The 21,400-nt window shown below is 35.6% G+C and overlaps 3 protein-coding genes across 5 annotated transcripts; 2 read left to right on the top strand and 1 right to left on the bottom strand.

The window, feature by feature from the left end:
* Nucleotides 1-213: 213 nt before the first annotated feature.
* On the top strand, nucleotides 214-3,853 carry LOC140887410 (isocitrate dehydrogenase [NAD] regulatory subunit 1, mitochondrial). Its single transcript, XM_073294648.1, has 4 exons — nucleotides 214-830; nucleotides 2,398-2,637; nucleotides 3,044-3,122; nucleotides 3,442-3,853. The coding sequence occupies exons 1-4, from the start codon at nucleotides 354-356 to the stop codon at nucleotides 3,714-3,716; spliced, it is 1,071 nt and encodes a 356-aa protein (XP_073150749.1). The 5' UTR covers nucleotides 214-353; the 3' UTR covers nucleotides 3,717-3,853.
* A 95-nt stretch (nucleotides 3,854-3,948) lies between these two features.
* Nucleotides 3,949-10,533, bottom strand: LOC140887402 (protein DETOXIFICATION 45, chloroplastic-like). The gene is made up of 14 exons (XM_073294633.1): nucleotides 10,047-10,533; nucleotides 9,029-9,216; nucleotides 8,510-8,653; nucleotides 8,272-8,396; nucleotides 7,331-7,466; nucleotides 6,659-6,755; nucleotides 6,446-6,546; nucleotides 5,560-5,723; nucleotides 5,395-5,466; nucleotides 5,176-5,292; nucleotides 4,989-5,084; nucleotides 4,787-4,908; nucleotides 4,533-4,584; nucleotides 3,949-4,436 (listed from the first exon to the last, which is right to left on the bottom strand). Exons 1-14 carry the CDS (start codon nucleotides 10,397-10,399, stop codon nucleotides 4,425-4,427), a joined length of 1,779 nt encoding a protein of 592 aa, XP_073150734.1. The 5' UTR covers nucleotides 10,400-10,533; the 3' UTR covers nucleotides 3,949-4,424.
* A 4,157-nt stretch (nucleotides 10,534-14,690) lies between these two features.
* LOC140884193 (mitochondrial import inner membrane translocase subunit TIM44-2-like) lies at nucleotides 14,691-20,545 on the top strand. Of its 3 annotated transcripts, none has more exons than XM_073290880.1 (14): nucleotides 14,691-14,929; nucleotides 15,031-15,143; nucleotides 15,678-15,761; nucleotides 15,890-15,965; nucleotides 16,165-16,209; nucleotides 16,317-16,823; nucleotides 16,921-16,989; nucleotides 17,706-17,770; nucleotides 17,854-17,922; nucleotides 18,010-18,082; nucleotides 18,301-18,405; nucleotides 18,501-18,572; nucleotides 19,422-19,484; nucleotides 20,205-20,545. In XM_073290880.1, exons 1-14 carry the CDS (start codon nucleotides 14,849-14,851, stop codon nucleotides 20,340-20,342), a joined length of 1,560 nt encoding a protein of 519 aa, XP_073146981.1. In that variant the 5' UTR covers nucleotides 14,691-14,848; the 3' UTR covers nucleotides 20,343-20,545. The 3 variants fall into 3 exon arrangements, with proteins under 3 accessions (XP_073146981.1, XP_073146975.1, XP_073146987.1); XM_073290874.1 differs by having other exon boundaries at nucleotides 15,837-15,964; nucleotides 16,163-16,209; XM_073290886.1 differs by lacking the exon at nucleotides 14,691-14,929 and having other exon boundaries at nucleotides 15,089-15,143; nucleotides 15,837-15,965.
* The last annotated feature ends 855 nt before the right edge of the window (nucleotides 20,546-21,400 follow it).

Below are 21,400 nucleotides of genomic sequence, written 5' to 3'. Positions count from 1 at the left end.
TAGATCGAATAATATCACAAAGATTCGAGTACTAACAAGTCTCTTTGCCACCATTACATCAACTCTCCAGGTTTGGGAAAGGGTTTGATAAATCTCTATATTTAAATAATAAAATCAATGTTGATTCTCCACATTTTAAAGTATTAATTAATTAATTAATTTGTTATTAAATTACTATATTATGCTAGTCGATGAAATGCGAATCCCCCTCGAAGCAAATTGAGACACTCCCATTCCACTCCTTATTCCCTAGCTCTTTCATCTCTGAACCCTAAAATCTTTGTTTGATTCAATTCATCCGCGCAATACGAACCCTAATCACTTGAATTTCCTTCTCCAAGCAAACTAATCAAATGTCTAGACGAATCCTCAGCCACCTCCGTTCCACACGATCGGTCACCTACATGCCCCGCCCCGGCGACGGGACCCCTCGGGCTGTCACCCTTATTCCCGGCGACGGGATCGGCCCTCTCGTTACCGGTGCTGTCGAGCAGGTCATGGAGGCCATGCACGCTCCCGTCTACTTCGAGAAGTACGACATCCACGGCGACATGAAGGCCGCCCCTCCCGAGGTGATCGAATCGATTAAGAAGAATAAGGTGTGTCTTAAGGGTGGACTTAGGACCCCGGTGGGCGGAGGAGTCAGCTCAATCAATATGCTTTTGAGGAAGGAGCTCGATCTCTACGCTTCACTCGTCCATTGCTTCAATCTTCAGGGGCTTCCAACGCGCCACCATGACGTAGATATTGTCGTCATCAGGGAGAATACTGAGGGTGAATACTCGGGCCTCGAGCATGAGGTTGTTCCTGGTGTGGTCGAAAGCCTCAAGGTAGTTTTGTACTATACGTGTTTTTTTAATGTGTGGTTACTTTTTTATGGTGCTGCGTTATATTTTTGCTTTTGCTATTGGGTTTTAGCTGATTGTAGAATTTCCGTGATTTTTTTCCTTCTTTTTTTTTTTTTTTACTATTGACGGTTGTCTAAAAGGTTGGAAGGAAAATTAAACAGATATACTTTTCAACTTCTAATAATATCAATCAGGATTTAGTTCCACTAGCAATTGTTGACTGTTGGCAATTTCCTGGATCCTATCACCTATTCATGGTGAGGAGCAACAAAAATGGGAAAAGGAATGAGGGGTTAAAAGATAGCAAGAATTCAACTTGATTTGTTAAAAGTAAGGTGCCTTAACAAAGAAAACAGAAGCTCCTAACTGTTAACCTTCATGAAGTGTACTGGTCAAAGATGGCTATGCCAGATCTCCAGCTTTAGAACTCTATAGCCCGAAATTGAATTAATAAAGATTTATGCTTTTATTTAAGAAAAAATATATATTCCTGCTATATCAATACGTACCAACTTTGGTAAATTCGTTTTGCAACCTTCTAATTGTGGAAATTGGAGGATTTAAGAGAAGTTTGTGATGTTGATTTGTTTTATTATAATTGATAAAGATAGAGGCTTTTTGTTAATGGGCGAGATTCCTAAATGGCTGAATCTATGAACGAAGTTAAGAAATTATTTGACGCCAACTAAATGAGAACGACGCATATGAGAAGGATATCTTTTTCAAGGCCTGTAAACAAATTTTATCCAAGATTGAAGTTCAATCTAAATCATAAACGTGAACATCGTTCAGTCAGTAGCAGCACATGAGATGGTTAACATGCTAAAGTGGCTTCTTCTTTTTTTTTTTTTGTAATTCTTTTGCCGGCTTCTGGAAGCCTAGAAAGATGAGCTCGTTTTATCAAATAATGAATTGAGGTTGAGCCTTAGCGTTATTAAATTTGTATTCATTTTCATTGGGATAACTAGGTCATTTGTCTATGGAACTTGTTAATTAAAATCCTTACGTTTATTTGTGCACCATTGCATGGTTTTCCCCTTTTTAACACCTGCCATAACTTCATGCTATCAATGGCATCTCACCTGCTAACCGATAAGATAATGTTGCAGGCCAGTCACCTCCTGTTGATTATGTGTTTTAAATTTTACACAACTTGGAATTGGTGTGATTTGTTCCTCATTTTACCTTCATGAACCCTCTGTTTTTTATTAGTTCATTTCTGTTTAGTGTCATCATTATTCTCCTTCCATGGAACATTGGAACCTCTCTGTTCCCTTTTTAGTTCATCACTGTGTAGTGTACTTATCCTGCTGGCTGGGAAAGGCTGCAGATTACCTTCTTGTATATGTAGGTTGTGTTTTTATTTATCTTTCTGATGTGTGTGTCAGTACCTCGCTTTTTAGAAATTAGAACATCCAATAAAAGTTTTTATGGCGTTGTTGTAGAATATAATGTTTTCATATTTCTTTCTAGTTTGTGTTTACCAACATGCTTTAGAACCTTTTAAAATTTTCATATAGTTTTGTTCCTCATTTAGCCCAAATGCTAGGTGATAACAAAGTTCTGTTCAGAGAGAATTGCAAAATATGCCTTTGAATATGCCTATCTCAACAACCGGAAGAAAGTGACTGCCGTGCACAAAGCAAATATTATGAAACTTGCAGATGGTTTATTTCTAGAATCATGCCGGGAAATTGCTAACAAATACCCTAGCATTCAGTACAATGAGATGATAGTGGATAACTGCTCTATGCAACTTGTTTCCAAGCCGGAGCAATTTGATGTCATGGTAAGGGATTTATTCATCCTGCTAGTGTTATTCTGTCGAGTTTAAATTATAAGCTGCATTATCAACTGGTTGAAGATCTGTAACCATTTTATCGATTTATTGTCGAGCTCGTAGATCCAGCTTGAAAATCTTCTAGTTAGTATGTCATTCTGTTTTAATAAATCAAATTATAATTTGGATAAAGTCCCTGGTGGTACTTTATCGTGATGTGTCGCCTTCCCCACTTATTAGTAATGTTTTAGGAAAGGTGAGAGGCAGGGGGAGGCGTTTATCATGCCTTTCTTCTTCCCTTCACCTACTCCTCCCTCCTCATTCATGGGTGTCCTGTTTTGTTCTTTCGTTTTTGTGTATAGGTGTTGGTAGGGTAACGTAATGCCTTGTAAGCGAGCAATGTTGCGTTTCGCAGGTGACTCCTAATCTTTATGGGAATCTGGTTGCAAATATAGCTGCTGGAATTGCTGGAGGTACTGGTGTCATGCCCGGAGGTATGCATCATGAGTCTGTTGAGAGCTTTTCCTCTTTCAAGATGAAAAGGACGAATTTTACTTGATCCCAATTCCCAAGACAATGCATGGTGCAACTAATCTTGAACTCAAAGCTCATAATTTCCAATCGCCCATTTTTGTGAAATTGAAACCCTCGAGCACCAACCACGAAAAATTTAGAACCAAAAAACGTGGTTATACTCCACCTCATCTGTTAACAATGTTTGCTTACGGATGTGCATCTGTTATATCGATTTGATTTAAGACGAATGATATCATCCTGATTAAAAGAGATATTCAATGGTTTGTTCCCTTTCAGGGAACGTCGGTGCCGATCATGCCATATTCGAACAAGGTGCCTCTGCAGGAAATGTAGGAAACGAGAAAGTGGTAGAACAAATGAAGGCGAACCCCGTAGCTTTGCTGCTTTCGTCGGCTATGATGCTGAGACACCTGCAGTTCCCTTCATTTGCCGACAGACTAGAGACCTCTGTGAAGCGTGTAATATCTGAAGGTAAATACCGTACAAAAGATCTTGGTGGACAAAGTACCACACAAGAAGTTGTGGATGCCGTCATAGCAAATCTCGACTGACTTTCTCCATATTTCCACACTTCATTATTGTAATGATCTGATTATATATATCAATTTTTGTGTTTTGTCAAATAATGATGTGCAAATTGCCGAAATTTTTGAATTTTCGAACCAATGGAACATGAATCTTGGCGGAAGTCAATTTATTGAGATTTATCATGTTATGGTTTTAACATGATGTTTAATTCATAATTGGTTGATAGTACACCATTATATCTTGTCACATGGTGCGAATTTTGTAAATTAAGATGAATGTTATTTGTTCAGTCAAAACCTCAAACATAGGCTAACACTTGGTCTCTAAGTATGAACAAGTGAAGGTGTTTCCCGTCTCCTACTTCAAAATTTGATGTTTTGAGGAAGATCCATATGACGCCACCGATGGTAGTGGTATCATATCTCATCATCATCTTAAACTACCTGGACATCTGCCTCAAACAAGAAAACCCAATACTCCATTTCCTCTGGTGCTGCATACGGTGTATCGGATCTCGAATTCATGAAGTTCTCGACGGGCATCCTGCTGCCTAGCAAGTCTTGTATTCAATCAGTTGCTCCTCATATGCATAGGTATTGTTTGAGAGAGCTTTTAGAAAGCATTTTTCGGCTTTTTCTTAACAAAATTTCAAAATTTTGCTAAGAAAAAATTGAGAAGTGCTAGAAGCTCTCCCAAACACTACCATACATTCCTCCATCCATCTCAATTTCTCACCCAATGACCTGAAAGTCACAAAACAAGAGGATAAGTAGTACTATTTTGATAAAAATAATTAAAAGATCCATCCTATACAACAACTTGAACAGCTCGGAATTAACCTTGGCCTCTTTGACGTGCAGGAACCACCACGGACCTCTATGTGACAATAACCTGAAAGTAGAAGAAATATAGTTTACAAATGGCTGTGTTGAATTTTTTAGCTTCTCATCTTCAAGCCAATGATGTTTTACTCGTATAAAAAAAAATTTATTTCGTATGATGAACTTGTTAATGGGATTTGGCAAAAACCGCATAAAACTTGTCAGAATGAAAGAGCGGCATTTCAAGATAATAGATAAACCACACGTTTCACCTGATAAATCCAGCCACCATTCTCAGTCCCATGAAGAGAGTCAAGCCTGACCAAACACCTGGAAGTCCGAAGATGGTAGGGGCACTTAGCAGATATGCAGAAGAGACAGCCCCAATCACCATCTGCATTTTACAACCATGCATGCATGTATGTGAGCTTTTTTTCCCATTTATTCAAGCTTTATCAGTGTAAAGATTATTACCATTGAACGTGCTGCATAAGGGAAATCCGAAACACCGTAATGGAGTCCATCAAATATAAAAGCTAGAGCATTTATAGGTTGGCTGATACTCACAAACTGCACCATTTGCAGCAATATCATGTCAGGATACACGGTTGTTTCTGCCTTAACAAGAATGCTTCCAGAAAGAAATGGATTTATTACTTACCAAAGTAACAGTTCCAACAATACCTAGTACTTGTGTGTCCTTCGTAAAAAATTTAGCCAAAGAACTAAAAGAAACACCCAGAACCAGAGCTAAGAAAACACCTAGGGCAAAACCTATCTAGAAACACAAAAATAAAGCTTAATCAGGAAAACAATTTGAATCGGTAATGCAAGGAAACTTAAACTCACCTAAGGACCTACTGAATAAGAACACAAGTACCTTTAACACAAATTGTGTGAGATCCCTCACAGTCCTGTAATCATCTCTTGATATATAACTAGCAATCAAGGCCTGGACAGATGGCTCAACTTAATGAGTTGGGAAAGGATAAAAGAGACCTATAAAAACAAAAGACAGAAAAGGGGGTAAAACCATAAAATTAACCTGAGCCGAAGTAGCAAGTGCATCTGTGAGAAGTGATACAGCAAGCCATATTTGTAAGCATATTTGATGAGCAGCCATCGCGATAGGGCCCTGGCGTGCAGCCATCGATGTACCAAGGGTCATGGTCAGCAGAACAGCAAGTGTTCTCCCAATTAGAAAGCCACCTGATGATCCCATAAACATTCAAGTACCATATTCCTTGATGATATTTGAATCAAGCCAAATAACACAAAACTAGATATTGGGATGTGTATCTAGCAAAATGGGATCTTCATTTGGCATTCTAAGCATAGGTAAACACAGTCAATGCTAGATTGAAAGTCATGGGGGCATCAAAATTATAGTAACTGGCGTGCAGCCATCGATGTACCAAGGGTCATAGTCAGCAGAACAGCTAGTGTTCTCCCAATTAGAAACCACCAGATGATCCCATAAACATTCAAGTACCATATTCCTTGATGATATTTGAATCAAGCCAAATAACACAAAACTAGATATTGGGAAGTGTGTCTAGCAAAATGGGATCTTCATTTGGCATTCTAAGCATAGGTAAACACAGTCAATGCCAGATTCAAAAACATGGTGGCATCAAAATCATAGTAACTGAACCTGACGAGCATGTCCGATGTGTTTAAAACTGTGATATTCCTCATGGTGGTGACTTGATCAACAGAATAACAAATTTCAAGACATGGAAGTAATGTATTATTATTATTGTTGTTGTTGTTGTTATTATTATTATTATTATTATTTCTTAAATGTGCTTATTAGTTCTAAAGACAAACTAGCAAAAGAACCCCTCATATCAGCCAAATGAAGCACTTCAAATAAAATTCTGCGGAACGCATTTAAAAAATTAGTTAAAATTGCACGAGAAAATGCATACCTGATTTCAGATAATCACCAAACTGCAGCTCTCCAAGTTTTGGAGGCAACAAGACAGCTCTCTTATTCAGATTCCAAATCATTGAAAAAGTAACAAGGTATCTAGACACAAGAAACATTATATTAAATCTAGATATTCAAGCCAAGCAAATACTGACCCAGAAATAACAGAGTTAAAAAAACTGAGCCCTTCAAATGGAAAATGAACACATACTGTGATATAACGGTAGAAATGGCAGCTCCATAAACACCCATCTGACAATAATAAATAAATAATGGAAAGAGAAACACAGCTGTAAAATTTCCAAAACCTGCAGCAAAAGAGAGTCTTTTGTGAAAAATAATTTTAGGAGGACTGTTTTGGGAAATGAATTTGCTAAATCATAACAACAATATAATTGTGCAAAAAAAAAGCATTTGATTTCTAAGGGCAAAGTTCACACCAAAGAATGGATTTTTTGTCAAATCATAACTGCAAGTTTAACTGAGTCTTTTGCATACAAGTCATTAGGAAAAATGGATTTTTTTTACATTGACGTAATAATTGACTAATTGTATACTTAATATTATGGGTCCTCAGTCCCCGTCACTATTATAATTATAATTATAACAAAGATAAATAAGGAAAAATGCACTTAACTTCTTAAACAATCATATACATGCGACACATGAACTATAGAAGTCAGCACAAAGTCCCGATGAAGAAATCAAACATTTCACACAACGATGGCATCCTGAGATCCTTTATCATGCAGCACTGTAAACCCATTTAATCATTCTTACCAAGAAAATATTTTCATTGATTCCCATTTAAAAAAAAAAAAAAGACTGGCCACGTTATCTACCTGTTTGAATACACTTAAACTAAAAGTAAAGGAACGCTTGCCTAAACAAATCACAGGGGTCTTTGTATCCTTGAAACCACGAAAAATGCCTTGAAGAGCCAAAGAGACAACAAATGCAGGAGCACCGAGAGCCCTAAGAAGAAGAAATCGTTGTGCTGGAATACGCATAGAAGAGACCTGCAATGGCAGCTAAACTTACAAAAAAAATATTGCATGTAAATTCAAATGACAAATGTGGCTGATGAGTTCAGTAGAACGTCACATGGTGATTAGTTAGAGCACAATGATGAAATAATAACAAAGCGCGATTTTACTGCCTCCTCCAAATAATCATTAACTTAATCAAATTCAAACTTTTGGAGCACAAGAACAAATTGATCAGCCAGCCGTACTAAGACACTATACATTAAAAAATGAACAAATACGCGATCTTTTTTTTAAGATTTCTTCCTTCAAAGCCGCGAACCACAGCAGGTTTGGGAGTAATACAAAATGCAAATCAACATTAACTGTGTTTTGATAACCAAACCACCAACCATGATTTCGGATTAAAAACAGGATGATGATCAAGTTAAATTCAGCAAATGTTAGAAGAGAACATATTTTGACCTCCAGGTCTTAGCTACAAATAAACACTGGAATGATCTCCCCACTTCCAGGGGCAAAGTAGAGAGATCAAAATTTTCATAACGCCCTTGGTGACAAAAGCCAGACAGATGCCTTCAAATTCTAACCAAGGATTAATAAATTTTTCTTAGCACAAAATAGAAGCAAAAAAAATTAATACAATGTAATTAGAATTTGGCCAATGACTGCCGAAAGACCAAAATAAGTCAGGATAAGCAATGAAATGTAAGCAACAATTAGTCAAGATGGTTACGTAAATATGAAAAGTACAATACGGCCTGGAATAAAATTTAACAAAAGGTCAAGAATTGAGTCTCATAGAATTTCTAGAAATTTAGAACAGGAAAATGCATACTGGTGATATGCCCATCAAACTTAACAAAGGTCCAGATCCCAGAGACAGGGCAACAGCTTCAAAGATGCCAATGCCAACAGCTAAAAGCAAAGCTGTGGACACAGAAGAAAGCTGCAGCTTTTTTTCTGCATCCATAAAAGGAAAGAAAAGTTAGGTTGAATTAGTAGAGCACTGACATCAAGAGAAACTTACATCTGCTATTCAAAACAAACGGGTTATCCAACAATTCCAAATCTACCGGATGTGTTAAATCTGCTTGCATTCTTGGAAATATCTTCGGCCACAAAAGAAGTAGCAACGCTGAGGAGAGGGATATTGAAAAGCTTTGAGACTATATTGAAGAGAGATATGGAGACACCAGCAGAGGCCAACTCCACGGAACCTAAATAAGAAACAGGCTAGTAAAATATGAGAGCAATGTAATGTCAGAAGGTGATGGATAATAACCATCTGAGAAGTAGAAATACAAACTAAAAAGACAAAAATAATGCATTCATATATTAATATCTAGCTGTCAAAGTAGAAGACAACATCAGATCATACTTCAAGAATTTAATTAAATAAATTCGATTCTCTTCATCATGGCGCATGTCCATAGTTTAAGTAAGGATTAATCTCATCGACCTTCATGCAAGCTCGCAATATTCACAATTATGCCATGTATACAAAGTAGAAGGCTAATTCTATACATCGTGTGAAAAAATTACAGGATAATGTAACCCAGAAGTCAGGTTGAATACCTAAGCATCAGCCTTACCCAAATTTCCTATGAATGCTGTCTCCATCAATTGTACCAGAGGTTCAATGGCTTGTCCCCCAATTGCTGGTAAAGACAGCATCACAAGCTCATGCTTAACATCTTTTGACAAAGATGTGCTGATGGGACCTTCCCTCGAGTCATCCTCGGTGTTAATGATCCCAGAAGAAGCAGTGCAATTCAACTCACTGGAAACAAAAAGATGAGAATGAAGATTAACACAAAGATACATCATAAATATTGTATATTCATCTGACTCATGAGTTCTCTTTATTGACAAGATGATCAATAACATGCAAAGAAATTTAGCCCCAAATCATCAATACCTGCCACGGACTTCAGTCTTTATAGAAACAAAGAAGTTCTGCATTATTTTCACAAATATAAATATCACAGCTCCAAAAAATGAACCGAATGTTTACGATTAACCCACTTGCATCAGTTCCTACTTTTAGATGTACTCAATGTTGAATTTGTACTTTCAAAAAAAAATTGTTGAATTTGACTAAAGCTGGAAATTTTAGAACTAGTAGTTATCATCATGTTCGATGTGTATTGATGCCTATACAGGTAGAAGTTTTGGAGCAACTGAAATTCTACCTTAAGCTCCATCCGAATCTAGGTTTTTAAACATTTTTTTCTACTTTCGTCGTCAATCCCTAAAAGACAACAGTGTTAAGGTTGCACCAAAAATCAAAATGATCTTTTTTTACTTCTATATGTTTTGCATGGTGCAAAGCTTGCCACAAAGCATTAAAGATGGGGCCTTCTAGTTTTTGAGATGTGTTAGAGACTATGTATCAGCCGTTTCAGCAGTTTCTCTATACACAGTATTAGGATATTTTGGTCCCTAACGCATGTACCAGCCAATTACAGTGCCCCTGATAAATGAGAATCGAACCAGAGAAAATGAAAAACACTTGGGAGGCCTATCTTTTTTTAAATAAAAAAAAACACTTCGATCAGGGTATTTTTTTTCAAAACGATCCCCGGAGTAAAAGGTAAAAGGATATCATACTTGTGTACTCCATTTGAATTCGAGAGAAAGTCGTCTTCTTGTACTGCAGAGCTTTCGTCTACATCACGGGACTGCACCCCACAATCGGAACTCCGGTGGTTACCGAACCTTGACAAGAGGTGCCTCTTTCGACGAACGAGCGGATGACTCAGATACCCTTTTGCGTTGTCTAAAGACAGAGAACAAGCCTCGAAACGTCGACCATCAGTAATTTTCAGTTCCCCCGAGTTCTCTCCCCGAAGGTGAACTCGAAGCCCTGATGAGTGGTGCAATGAAACATCCCTTCTACGGTTCCAACACGTTAATCGACCCCATACCGACGCACCGGCACTGAATTGTGCGGCCACGGCCATTGACAGCAAATGCTCCCCAAAACGAAACAGAACACACGAGAAAATACAGAAGAGAAGATAAAATGGATACGGAAGATGGCCGCTCTCGTGATTTATTTTAAGGTGGTTACAATTGTCCGATGTTTATGCTTCCGAATCTTTATATGCAAATTCATATCTTTACGTATATAAAACTAATATAAGCAAATATCTATGTAAAAGAGAATGAGAATACTACTTTATGTTAGATCTGGCCACGGTTGGGATCCGGTCCCGGTCCGGACCCGCCGGGTTCGGGTTGGCATTTAGCCAACCCTTAACCGGCCCGCCAATGGCCGGTTCCGGTCCGGGTTCGAAATTTAGTTTTTTTTAAATTTTTAAACAAATTTTTAATAAGATATATTCTTTAAATAATCTCAATCAAATATTTCATATCTTCATAATAAAAATCTATTACATTTATTAAATAAACAATATATTAAAATTTCAACATCTTAATATCTTATGACTTAATATTACAAATCTATTACATTTTATTCTACTTCACTCGCATTTCCTCCCGTCGTAGTTTCGGATGTTCCTTCGGTATCATCTTGGTCTTCTTCATCACTTTGAATATGTTTTGTTCGAGTAGCGGCTTTTGACCAATCATTGAGCAAACATTGGGCTTCCTAGTTTTCCGGCCTTAAGCTAGAACGTCTCTCGTCCAATGTATTTCCTCCAATACTAAATGCTTGCTCCACTGCAACTGTTGAAACCGGACAAGCTAGAATTTTTTTTGTCATTATAGCCAAAATTGGATATATTTGTGTTTTTTGCGACCACCATCTCAAAATGTCGAAGTTTTCCTCATCTGTATCACTAAAATCAAAAGTAGTGGTAAAATAATTCTCAAGTTCCTGACTGGAACTTAAGGATCCTCGTGGACGTTTCGTCCGTTTCCTTAATAAAAGTTGTGCTTTAGTAAGTTTAAAAGAAACATTACTAGTTGCAGTGGATTGTGTTTCATGTGAAACAATTTGTCCACCATATTTGATGTTATATTCATTATAAATATCAAGTAAATAAATTTTAATATTAAACAAAATCAATGAGATAGAAGAAATCGTTTCCGCAATAGGCTCCAAAGATTCATAATATAATGTTAACATGTCGCTTAAGCCATCTAATTTAAGTCTAGGATCTAAAACAAAAGCACATAAAAAAATTTCAGGAATGAGCAAAAAATATTTTTCTCATTTTGCTTTCATGACGAGAATACATTGAGATAAAGCACTATCATTAGAATTAACATGTTCATGAAAAATACAAGCAATGTTGCAATAATGTGTTAAAACTAAATGTGAAGTAGAGTAATAAACACCGGATAATTGGTCACTAGCATCATTAAAAACTTTTAAAATTTCACAAATACTAGTGCATATGTTCCATTGATTTGAAAACAAATAAATATCACGAGCTTGAACAAATTGATGAAAAAATATACATAATAAATCTTTATATTCAAAAGAGGATAATATCAATTTATATGTTGAATTCCAACGAGTTGGAACATCTCGTGCAAACCGCTTAGGATTCATACCATTTATTCTACAAAATTTTCCTCATTGCTTCATAACTTGGAGGTGCGTCCATAATTAATGAATAGCGTTTCTAATTGGTTGAATATGTGTGCCTAAATTTTTAAGCCCATCTTGAACACACAAATTTAAAATATGACATGTGCATCTAATATGAAAAAATTTGTCACCTAGTGATGGTTTACATATTTCAATAAGCTCACTAATACTAGAAGTATTTGCACTAGCATTATCAAAAGACATTGAAAAAACTTTGGTAGTTAGACCATATTCTTCTAAAATAACAAATATAAGTTGCGAAATATTTTGTGTCGTGTGTGATTCGTTGAAACATCTATATGCAAGCAACCTTTTTTGAATGTTCCAATTATTATCAATCCAATGACATGCAATACCCATATATGAACAACTTTGCCAATGATCACTCCAAATATCGGAACACAAAGAAACTTTATTATTCAAACTATAAAATTCCTTAATTAATTTTTTTTTTGATCAACGACTAACTTTTTCATTGTGTGTTTAAGACTATTTCTTGAAATACGTCTAATAGAAGGATTTGCACTTGTAGAAAGCCAATTTTCAAAAGATAATTTATCGCTAAAACTAAAAGAAAGTTGTTCAACCACACAAAATTTAGCCTTTTCTTCTCTAAATCTAGCTTCGTTATATTTAAATAGTTGAGATTCATTACCCGATTGTGAAGAGAATGCCGGAATTTGAGTTTGACCACGATCAATACCAATTTCCACCGGATGATTTTTCTCGATATGCCGCGTCAAAGTTCCATAACCACCTCCTTGTTTAAATTTGTAACATTTTGAACAATATTTGCATTTGGCTTGCAAATCACCGGAGGGAAGCGTCACCTTGTCGAAGTGTTTGGTAAAGATATCGGATGTCGGACGAGGCACCGCTCGAGTTTGTCTTTGAGAGGCCGCCGGATCGTTCATACTTTCTTGACTTGCATGATGACGTGGTGGTGGTGGTGGTTGTTCAACTTGTTGTCTTTGTTGCGCCTCTTGTCGAATTTCTTGAATTTCATCATCGGAATATTCAAGATCAAATCCATCGACATTGAATTGAGGATACTCGACCTCGGGTGGTATGATGCTCTTTTCCTTTCCTTTTCCTTTGTTATCCCTACGACTTGATCCCGCTCCGGACATTTGTAATTGTATAAATATGAAAATAAATCAACAATTGACAATAAACCAATAATCGAAACTTGATATTTTTGATAATTCAAGAAATTAAAAGGAATTGAGAATAGAGAAAATGAAGAGAGAATTGTGTAAACAAAATGAAAGGAGGTTGGGGGTATTTATAGATAAAAAGTAGGTTTTTTTTTTTTTTAAAAAAAAGCCGGTTGACCCGACGGGTCGAGCGGGTCGACAACGGCCACAAGTCGTGGCCGTTGAATGATCCAACGGCCACTTGCTAGTGGCCGTTGGATCTGGGCGCCCTGATGGGCGCCACGTGTCGGACCCGTGCAACCCGGCTGTTTGACCCGTCGGGTCGTCGGTTTTCCCTTAGGAAAACCGGGACCGGAGTCGGGCACGTTGACCCGGTTAACCGGCCCGTTGACCACGGGCCGGTTCCGAGCCCAACCCGGCCCTTGGCCAGGTCTACTTTATGTTTCAAATAAAATTATTTTAAAAATTTATAGAAATAGTTTGGGACGAGGTCAAGTTTGCAAAATTGAAAATCATTATAAAATTTTAAGCCCGTTAATAATGAGATTTACAAATGATTCTTAATTTTAAATTTTAAAAAAAATTATAAATCTGTATACGATGAAAAGAGAAAAAAAAAATCAATCCAAAATTTAATTTATCAAACTAAACATATTATTATTATTTTCATAATCACTTCATATCCTATCAAATTATATTAACAATCACATATTAAATTATCCTTGCACAATCTCATTAATCAAAGTAAACGCAACATAAGGATGCGTTTACTTATGTTGATAGGATTGTGAAGATATAATTTATTAAGTGATTATTAAACTGATTAGATATGATATAGAGTGTTATAGATAAATAATAATTTATTTACTGTGATTGATTACGATTGTGATTAGAATTGTGATTAAACAAAAAAATCACAATTTTGCCTTTTAAATATAATAAAAAATATTAGAAATAAGGGTATATTGGGAGTTTTCTAATTTTTTTTTTCATTTATACAAGCCATAGATTATTTATTCTTAATAAAATTGAGAATTAAAAATCATGCTCAAATCTAATTATTAACGGGCCTTGAGTTTAGGAATTTTTGTAAATTTTTCAGTAAACATGAGATGAATTATTATTAATAGTCTTATCACATGATAATCACCACAAGTAAACACAACCTATATATATATAGAGATAAAATGATAAGGGAATAAAGCCAAAATAATTCGATAAGTTTGTTTGTTTAGTGATTTGATCACATAAGTATTAAATTTTTGTCCTCTAATTTAAATTATACTTTGATTTTTAGTATTTTTTTCATGAAACATTAAGTGACATCGAAAAATGTTGACATGACAGATGCAAATGTTTACGTGACATTTAAAATAATTTAAGTTAATTTTTTTTTTTGGGAAACAAAAATATCTCCACAAAAAAAATTGAAAATAAAAAAGTGAAAAATAATTTTTATTATTTTAAAGAAAAAGAAAAAATTCGAAAAGAGCCTGAAACTTTTGCATTAGGGCAAAGAAAATTGATTTGCTTCTTTATAGTTGAGCTATCTATCCTCCACACACAGCCTGCCTTGTCTTTTGCCGAGGTTGAATCACAGCACACGAGACAAAACCCTACGAAGTTGGTTTCTTTCTGCATTTTCCGCGTAATAATTTTCGAGGGAAGAAGAATATCCTCGGCGGGTGGGTCTGATGGCCAGCAGAAAACTCCTTAGAGATTTCTTGATCAACAAGCATATACTTCTTCGACCTCAATTAATAGCACCTAAGCAGGTACGCGATTCTTGGTCTCACCTACTCCTCTCTCCATATGTATGTGTGCGTGAAATATGGCATCTTGATCTGGTGATAGCTTGTGGGTTGTTTCTGTGTAGGCCTTGAGTAGATGGGAAAGGCCGCAGTTCATTTTGTCTAATGGGAATATGCTTAGACGTGAGTTCAGCGTGTTCAATGAGTTCTCTAAGAAGATTAAAGGTGAAGTTGAAAGGTAATATGTTTTTTAAAAATACTGGGTATCTTATCTTCTCTTTCTTCTTGATTTTAATGAATACTTGCCATTCTCTTTGATACTTCAAATTTTTTGTTGCATATTGGATTCTTTTCCATTCGTGTTTTATGCTGGAATAGATTGGAATGCGAAATATAAGTTCGATTTTTTGTAAACACTAGTCATCATTTCTTTGAGGGCCGTACTTTATTTCAGCCCTACTAATTCTTTGAAGCCTTTTTTTTGTGTGAATAAACTGTGAGCAAAGGGGAGTAGGCAATGAGTTTTTATTCTTGTTTTTGCTTTTGCTTTTGTTGGCATATATATTTTTGTGTGTACACGTGGCCACATAGTTTCGAGCTTATCAGAACTGAAGTTAGTTGTGATATTGATGCTCTCTTGCAGTTATTTTTCCATTTGGGCTCGAGCCTCCTTTGCTTAAATGTGGCCATTGACATCAATACCATGCTCATTTTATTTTTCCTTTTCTTTTTTCTTTCCAATTGAGGTGTGAGACTTGTTTGCTGGGTGTAGGAACCAGGAATTTCAACAGTCCATTAAAGAATTTAAGGAGAAGGCACAAGAACTAAAGGGAGTGAAAGAGGATCTAAAAGCTAGGTAATATAATTACAATTTTTGTTGTTTCGCGAGTACTTGTATCGTGGAGGCTGAGACATACTGTTGTATGTCAAGGCTGGCAGACATTTCCAATGGGAGCTCTGAGCTGGTGAAATGGCGAAATGCAGAACGAAGCAGACTACTGAGAAGCTCTACAAGAATGTTGATGGTGTTTGGACAGAGGCTGAAGCTAAGGCAAAAAAGGTATAAATTTCTGTTATTGGTTTTGTAATTTCTGAAGCTAAGGCAAAAAAGCTTGCAAAGTCGAGTGACGGGGTGATGGCTGATTTGACGGAATTTAATTTAAGCTTGAACAACTGACCGATTAGATGAAATAATGGACTGTCTTTATCTATTAATTTACATATTTTACTGACTTTTGGGTTACTTTGTTTTCATAAAGGTTTATGCTGACATGGAAGAAAAGATTACTGCTGCTAAAATTGAGGTGTGTGAAGTTTTTGTTCAATATAGAATATATGTCCATGCCATTTTGTGTATATTATTCAGTGATAGAAAACTTGATAATCACGAACTGTCTAAATCTTTGTTCAGGTTAAAGAAAGTCTTGGTGCTGGTAAGCAAGAGCCAACAGGATCGGATGGAACTCCATCAAGTGACTGCCCAAATGGCAATGTTGGAGACAAGTCTGCCTTTGGAGAAGAAAAGCAACAGGGGCAGCAACAGCAACCTGAATCTGATGATCAGCAACAGCAACAGCAACAGCAACAGCAACAGCAACAGCAACAGCAACCTGAATCTGACGATAATTTCAAAACTCTATTTGGCAAGGTGAAAGATGGGTTTTATTCCATTTCTCCTAAGGTGTCTTTAGCTTTCAACAAAGTGAAGGAAGCGAAGCCCATTGACTTGGTGAAGAAGAGCTATGAGATTGTGAAAGATGAGTTGAAAGGAAACCCGAATAGGAGAAAGCGCCTCGAATATGATGTGTCATCTGCTCCATCATCATCAAAATTTGAAAGAAGTACTCGAACTGATATTGTTGTGTTACCTTCAAAGCAATCCCCATGGAGTAAGAAATGGGAGGCATTCAAGAATAAGGTGATATGACATGAGAACCATATATGCTTTTTTGTATTCTGGATTATTTATGTTTTGTGTTCCCTTTTTGACATATTATTGTTCACTGATGTCTCAGATGCGAGGCCATCCTATGTTCAAGCGTGTTAGTGGGATAAGTGAACCTGTACTTGAAAAGAGCCAGGAGGTAATTTGAAACGTGAAATATGATATTTTAGTTTTCTCTGTTGTGACCTCTGCTTACACTTTTATCCACCTTCTAACATCTGCAGTTTCTTTAGTCAGGTGTCTGCCCCTCAAGCATCGAAATAGGAGTTTATATATAAATCCTACTTTTTGTGACAATTACAGTAATATATCTTTAAATGAAGAAATTAGCACATATGACCGTAGAAAAGCCTGTTGTTTTATCCATTGGCTTTTGTGATTAAAATAATATATTGCTGGAGAGAAGCTGATATGTCCATTGGTTTAGCACTGTGAAATGGAATTGCAGCTTGTAATGTTTGTCCTAGATGCTACTGTTAAACGGACATTTATATTGAGTGAAATCGGTCGCATTAAGTTGTCAAATTGTTGATTATTAAGGTTATTTAATAGCTATCACAGTAGTTGGATTTTCATGTGCCAATTGATATTTTTTCCCCACTTTCTTGTTATTCACAACCATCCCCAGATCCATACCATGTATCACGAATACATAAACTGTTCATAGATGGCAAGGCAGCGAATATATATATGGTGACGGTTAAAGTGAGAATGTGAGATGAAATTTTATGCTTAAGTTTCTTGGTTTTATGTTGGACAGAGTTACAGTGAGATAAATCTCAATCTACATCTTTGGTGATTTTCCAGCTTTTTCTGTCTCAGCATCAGTATCTCATCCTTGTTGATAAAATGCAGATTGCAGAAGATATGAGGGAGAGATGGGAGACTAGTGATCATCCAGTTGTTCACAAAATCCAAGAGTATTTACCCACCTTTCCTCCTATTTTTAATTTTCACTTTCGAAGTCATTTGCATGACCAAAAATTGTTTCTTTGTTTGCCAGTATTAGTGAGACTGTTCTGGGAGAATCAGATGCTGCGATGTCATTTAAAGAGATTCGTCGCAGAGACCCGTAAGATAATTTGTCCTTGTTTTAAGTACTATGAAAAATAACTGTGCTATTCAGAAATAGTATATTTCTCACTTGACCTTGTTGCAGGACTTTTTCTTTACCAGAATTTGTCGCTGAGGTTCAAGAAGTGGTCAAACCAGTTCTTATTGCTTATTTTAAAGTGAGTCTTAAAGATCTTATAAAAAAAAAATGTCTTAAAGTCCATGAGTGCATAGCGTTGAACTTGATATCTAATTCGATGTTTCATGGCTCTGATATTGTCATGAAAATATTGGATTATCTATAATGTTGGCTAGTTTGGATACAAAAGGTGTATCTTTTAAAAGCACATTGTTGAGTTAACTTGATGGATGTTTTTATGTGCTTTGCTACCTATAGGGCGATGCGGATGTTTTGAAAAAGTACTGTACTTCTCACGTCATTGAGCGGTGTGTAGCGGAGCGCAGAGCTTTTGAAAGCCAAGGGATCTTTTTTGAGAACAAGGTTAGAATACGTCGTACCACGTTTTGTGCTTCTCATTCATAGTTTAGGGATGCTAATCCTGTCCATATTTTCTTGTCTTTGTGTCTTCCTTGCAGATTTTGCATATATCAGAAGTTGAGGTTCGAGAGACTAAAATGATGGGAGACACCCCCATTATAATTGTGGCAGTAAGAACTCACTTGTCTGCTCTCTTGTGAGGAGAATCATGGGAATACATTTCTTAGTATATAAAAAAATCATGGGAATCCATTGATCACCTATTGAATAATGTAAACTTGAACTGATCATGAATGATAATTCATTTCTTTGGTATATCAATTTTTTTTATAAAAATTACAAATTTTAAGGTTCTGTAAGTTTTGTCAAATTTTAGGAAAAGAATGCATTGATCAAGGAATGAAAAAAATTACTAATATTGCTGGAGTAGGAATTAAAGTTTCTGTATGCTTTTGCGATATGATATGATACACAGAGACAAATAATTTAAAAAAAATGTAATTTAATTTTAAACTTGTATTACTTGATGACAGTTCGCTGCTTCTAGGCTTTTATTTATTATTACGTTGCTTGTAATCAATGCTCCTTAGTATTTTTGGCTATTTTGGTGATATAAAATTTTGAAATAGCACGTGTATAAGTAAGAGTTTTCTTTTATCATTCTGAAACGTGACATCAATCACCCAAATGATAAAGTCCTTGAGTGTGCAAATGTAAAATTTTTAGACATTTACAGAGGTGAACATTATTAAGATTTTCAGAAGGAATGATGTGGAAAAGGGTCGTACAAGTGTATATAACATACCCACTTAAGCAATTATTTCCCCTCCCTATTTTGATACTTTAGTTTAGATCAAAATGACCATAAAAGGATATTTGCTGGTCTTTGTTGAATCATCATTCGGATCTTCCATGAAGAACTCATCTGTTGATGAATGATGCATACATATTCTATGTTTTTCATGGGAAAATGCTCAATAGTTGATACTAACAACTCTTTTGGTTTGACATTGTCACAGTTCCAAACACAGCAAGTCTACTGTGTACGCGATGGACTGGGTTCAGTAACAGAAGGTGGTCAGGTAAAGTTGAGACCTTTATTGCATTGAACCTCTAAACATAAATAAAATAAATTAAATGGAGAAGAAGGATTTATAATTGGTCCTGTTTTGTCTAGCTTGTGGGTATTCTGCTCATCTTCTCATCGTTGAAATTACATTATATAAGCCATCAATTCAATTTCATGTGCATATTTATTTGAATGAATTGATATTTCCAAGGGAATATCCCCCGATGTTCTTTTGTGACTGCCTCCAGAATCATCTTTGAGGAATATTGATCTGCCAGATATAATATACTGTTATTGCCTTACATATATTGCGCCACATACACACTACCAATTATGATCACTTCCATTCCGATGAAGGACATGAAGGAACACATTATAACATGGACATCCTATGTGCCAGCCACTCATTATTGAATTATCGAATATCATATAACATCTGGTGCATATATTCAAAAACAAGAAGTTTGAATCCTTCCTAGATCAGGAAACTTGTAAGGTTTCTGCTTTAGATAGTCCTCAATATTTGTCTTTGGTGGAATGGTTGCCTAATACTAGTTGAAATGCACACGAACAATCAGTGTGCACTCTACACTTACAATATGATAGTTGGGTAATTTTCCGGGATACCCTTGATGAATTCAAGTCTAGTAATTGTTGGGCGCTGAGTTCCATAGAAACCAGAACATGAAGTTTGTTGATTTTTGTTTTATCGACGTGTATGTTTGTGAAACAGGATACAATTCAGACGGTGTATTATGCATGGGCTATGCAGCAGTTGGATGCTGAACAACTTGGAGATGGCTATGCCGCTCCTTACTCTATCTGGAAGCTTAGAGAAATGCAGCAGCTTGGTGTTAGGGCCCTCATTTAATTCTCATTCATTTGGTTATTAAAATTAACAATAATTAATGTTGGAGTGGATGAGGATTTTGTTGTCTCATCTCATTCGTGCTCAAATTTTTTAGCCCCTTTTGATTTTGTTAGCAATTTCAAGTGTGTTAAAGGTGAGGTTAATTTAAATGGATTTACTCGAAGTAAGCGAAAAATAATACCTTGAATTTATAATATAATTTTAATTATTTTGAGTTAATAAAGGTTAATATCATATAAGAATAACAAATTTAAGATTTTGGTTATTCGTAACTCAATTTTTGCGCGTTAAAGGTAATACGGTTGATTAAGATTTTGGTTGACTTTTTTTCCCTCAAATTTGACAAATATGTTACATTTTATTCACGTTTTGCATTCGATCTTATGTTTCATTATGGCTTAAATTAGTATTTTAGAATATCGTCTTCAATCAATGAGCAATTTTGCTTTCTACACTCGTGAAAATATAGATTTTGGTAATGGCGTTGGTTTTTTTAGCTATTTTTTTCTTCTACATTATTATTACCTGTGTCTGACGTGTTTGTATAGTTTTTTAAAATTATTTAATTTGGTTTATATCAAAATAATGATATATCATAATTATACAAATTAACGAGGCACCTTCTTACAATTTATGACAAATATTTAATTTGGTTTATATTAGAATAATGATAATATCATGATTATACAAATTAAGGAAGCACCTATTACAATTTCTGAACTTCGTCTCGTCAACCTACCAAATTTTGGGAAAATTTCATCCTACGGGTTGTATAGACACTATTTTAATAGTGTATTTAATGATGGATATTTATCAATATATATGAGGTCCATTAAAAAAATAATAGACCTCACATATATTAATAAATCTTCGTCTTTCGATGTTGTTTGGGGCAATGAATATACTAACATAGGTAAAATCCAATTTACCCAAATTTTGTCTCCATTAGAATAATATTTAATATCGTACTAATGCTTCGACAGATACCATGTGTTTGTACAATTTTTTTTTTTTTTGAAATTAAATTTGATTTATATAAGAAGATGGATAATATCACA

Source organism: Henckelia pumila, chromosome 1 (genome assembly GCF_033568475.1).
Source record: "Henckelia pumila isolate YLH828 chromosome 1, ASM3356847v2, whole genome shotgun sequence".
Lineage (NCBI taxonomy): Eukaryota > Viridiplantae > Streptophyta > Magnoliopsida > Lamiales > Gesneriaceae > Henckelia > Henckelia pumila.
The sequence above is the reverse complement of the archived record's forward strand: the minus strand, read 5'-3'. Positions and strand labels throughout refer to the sequence as shown.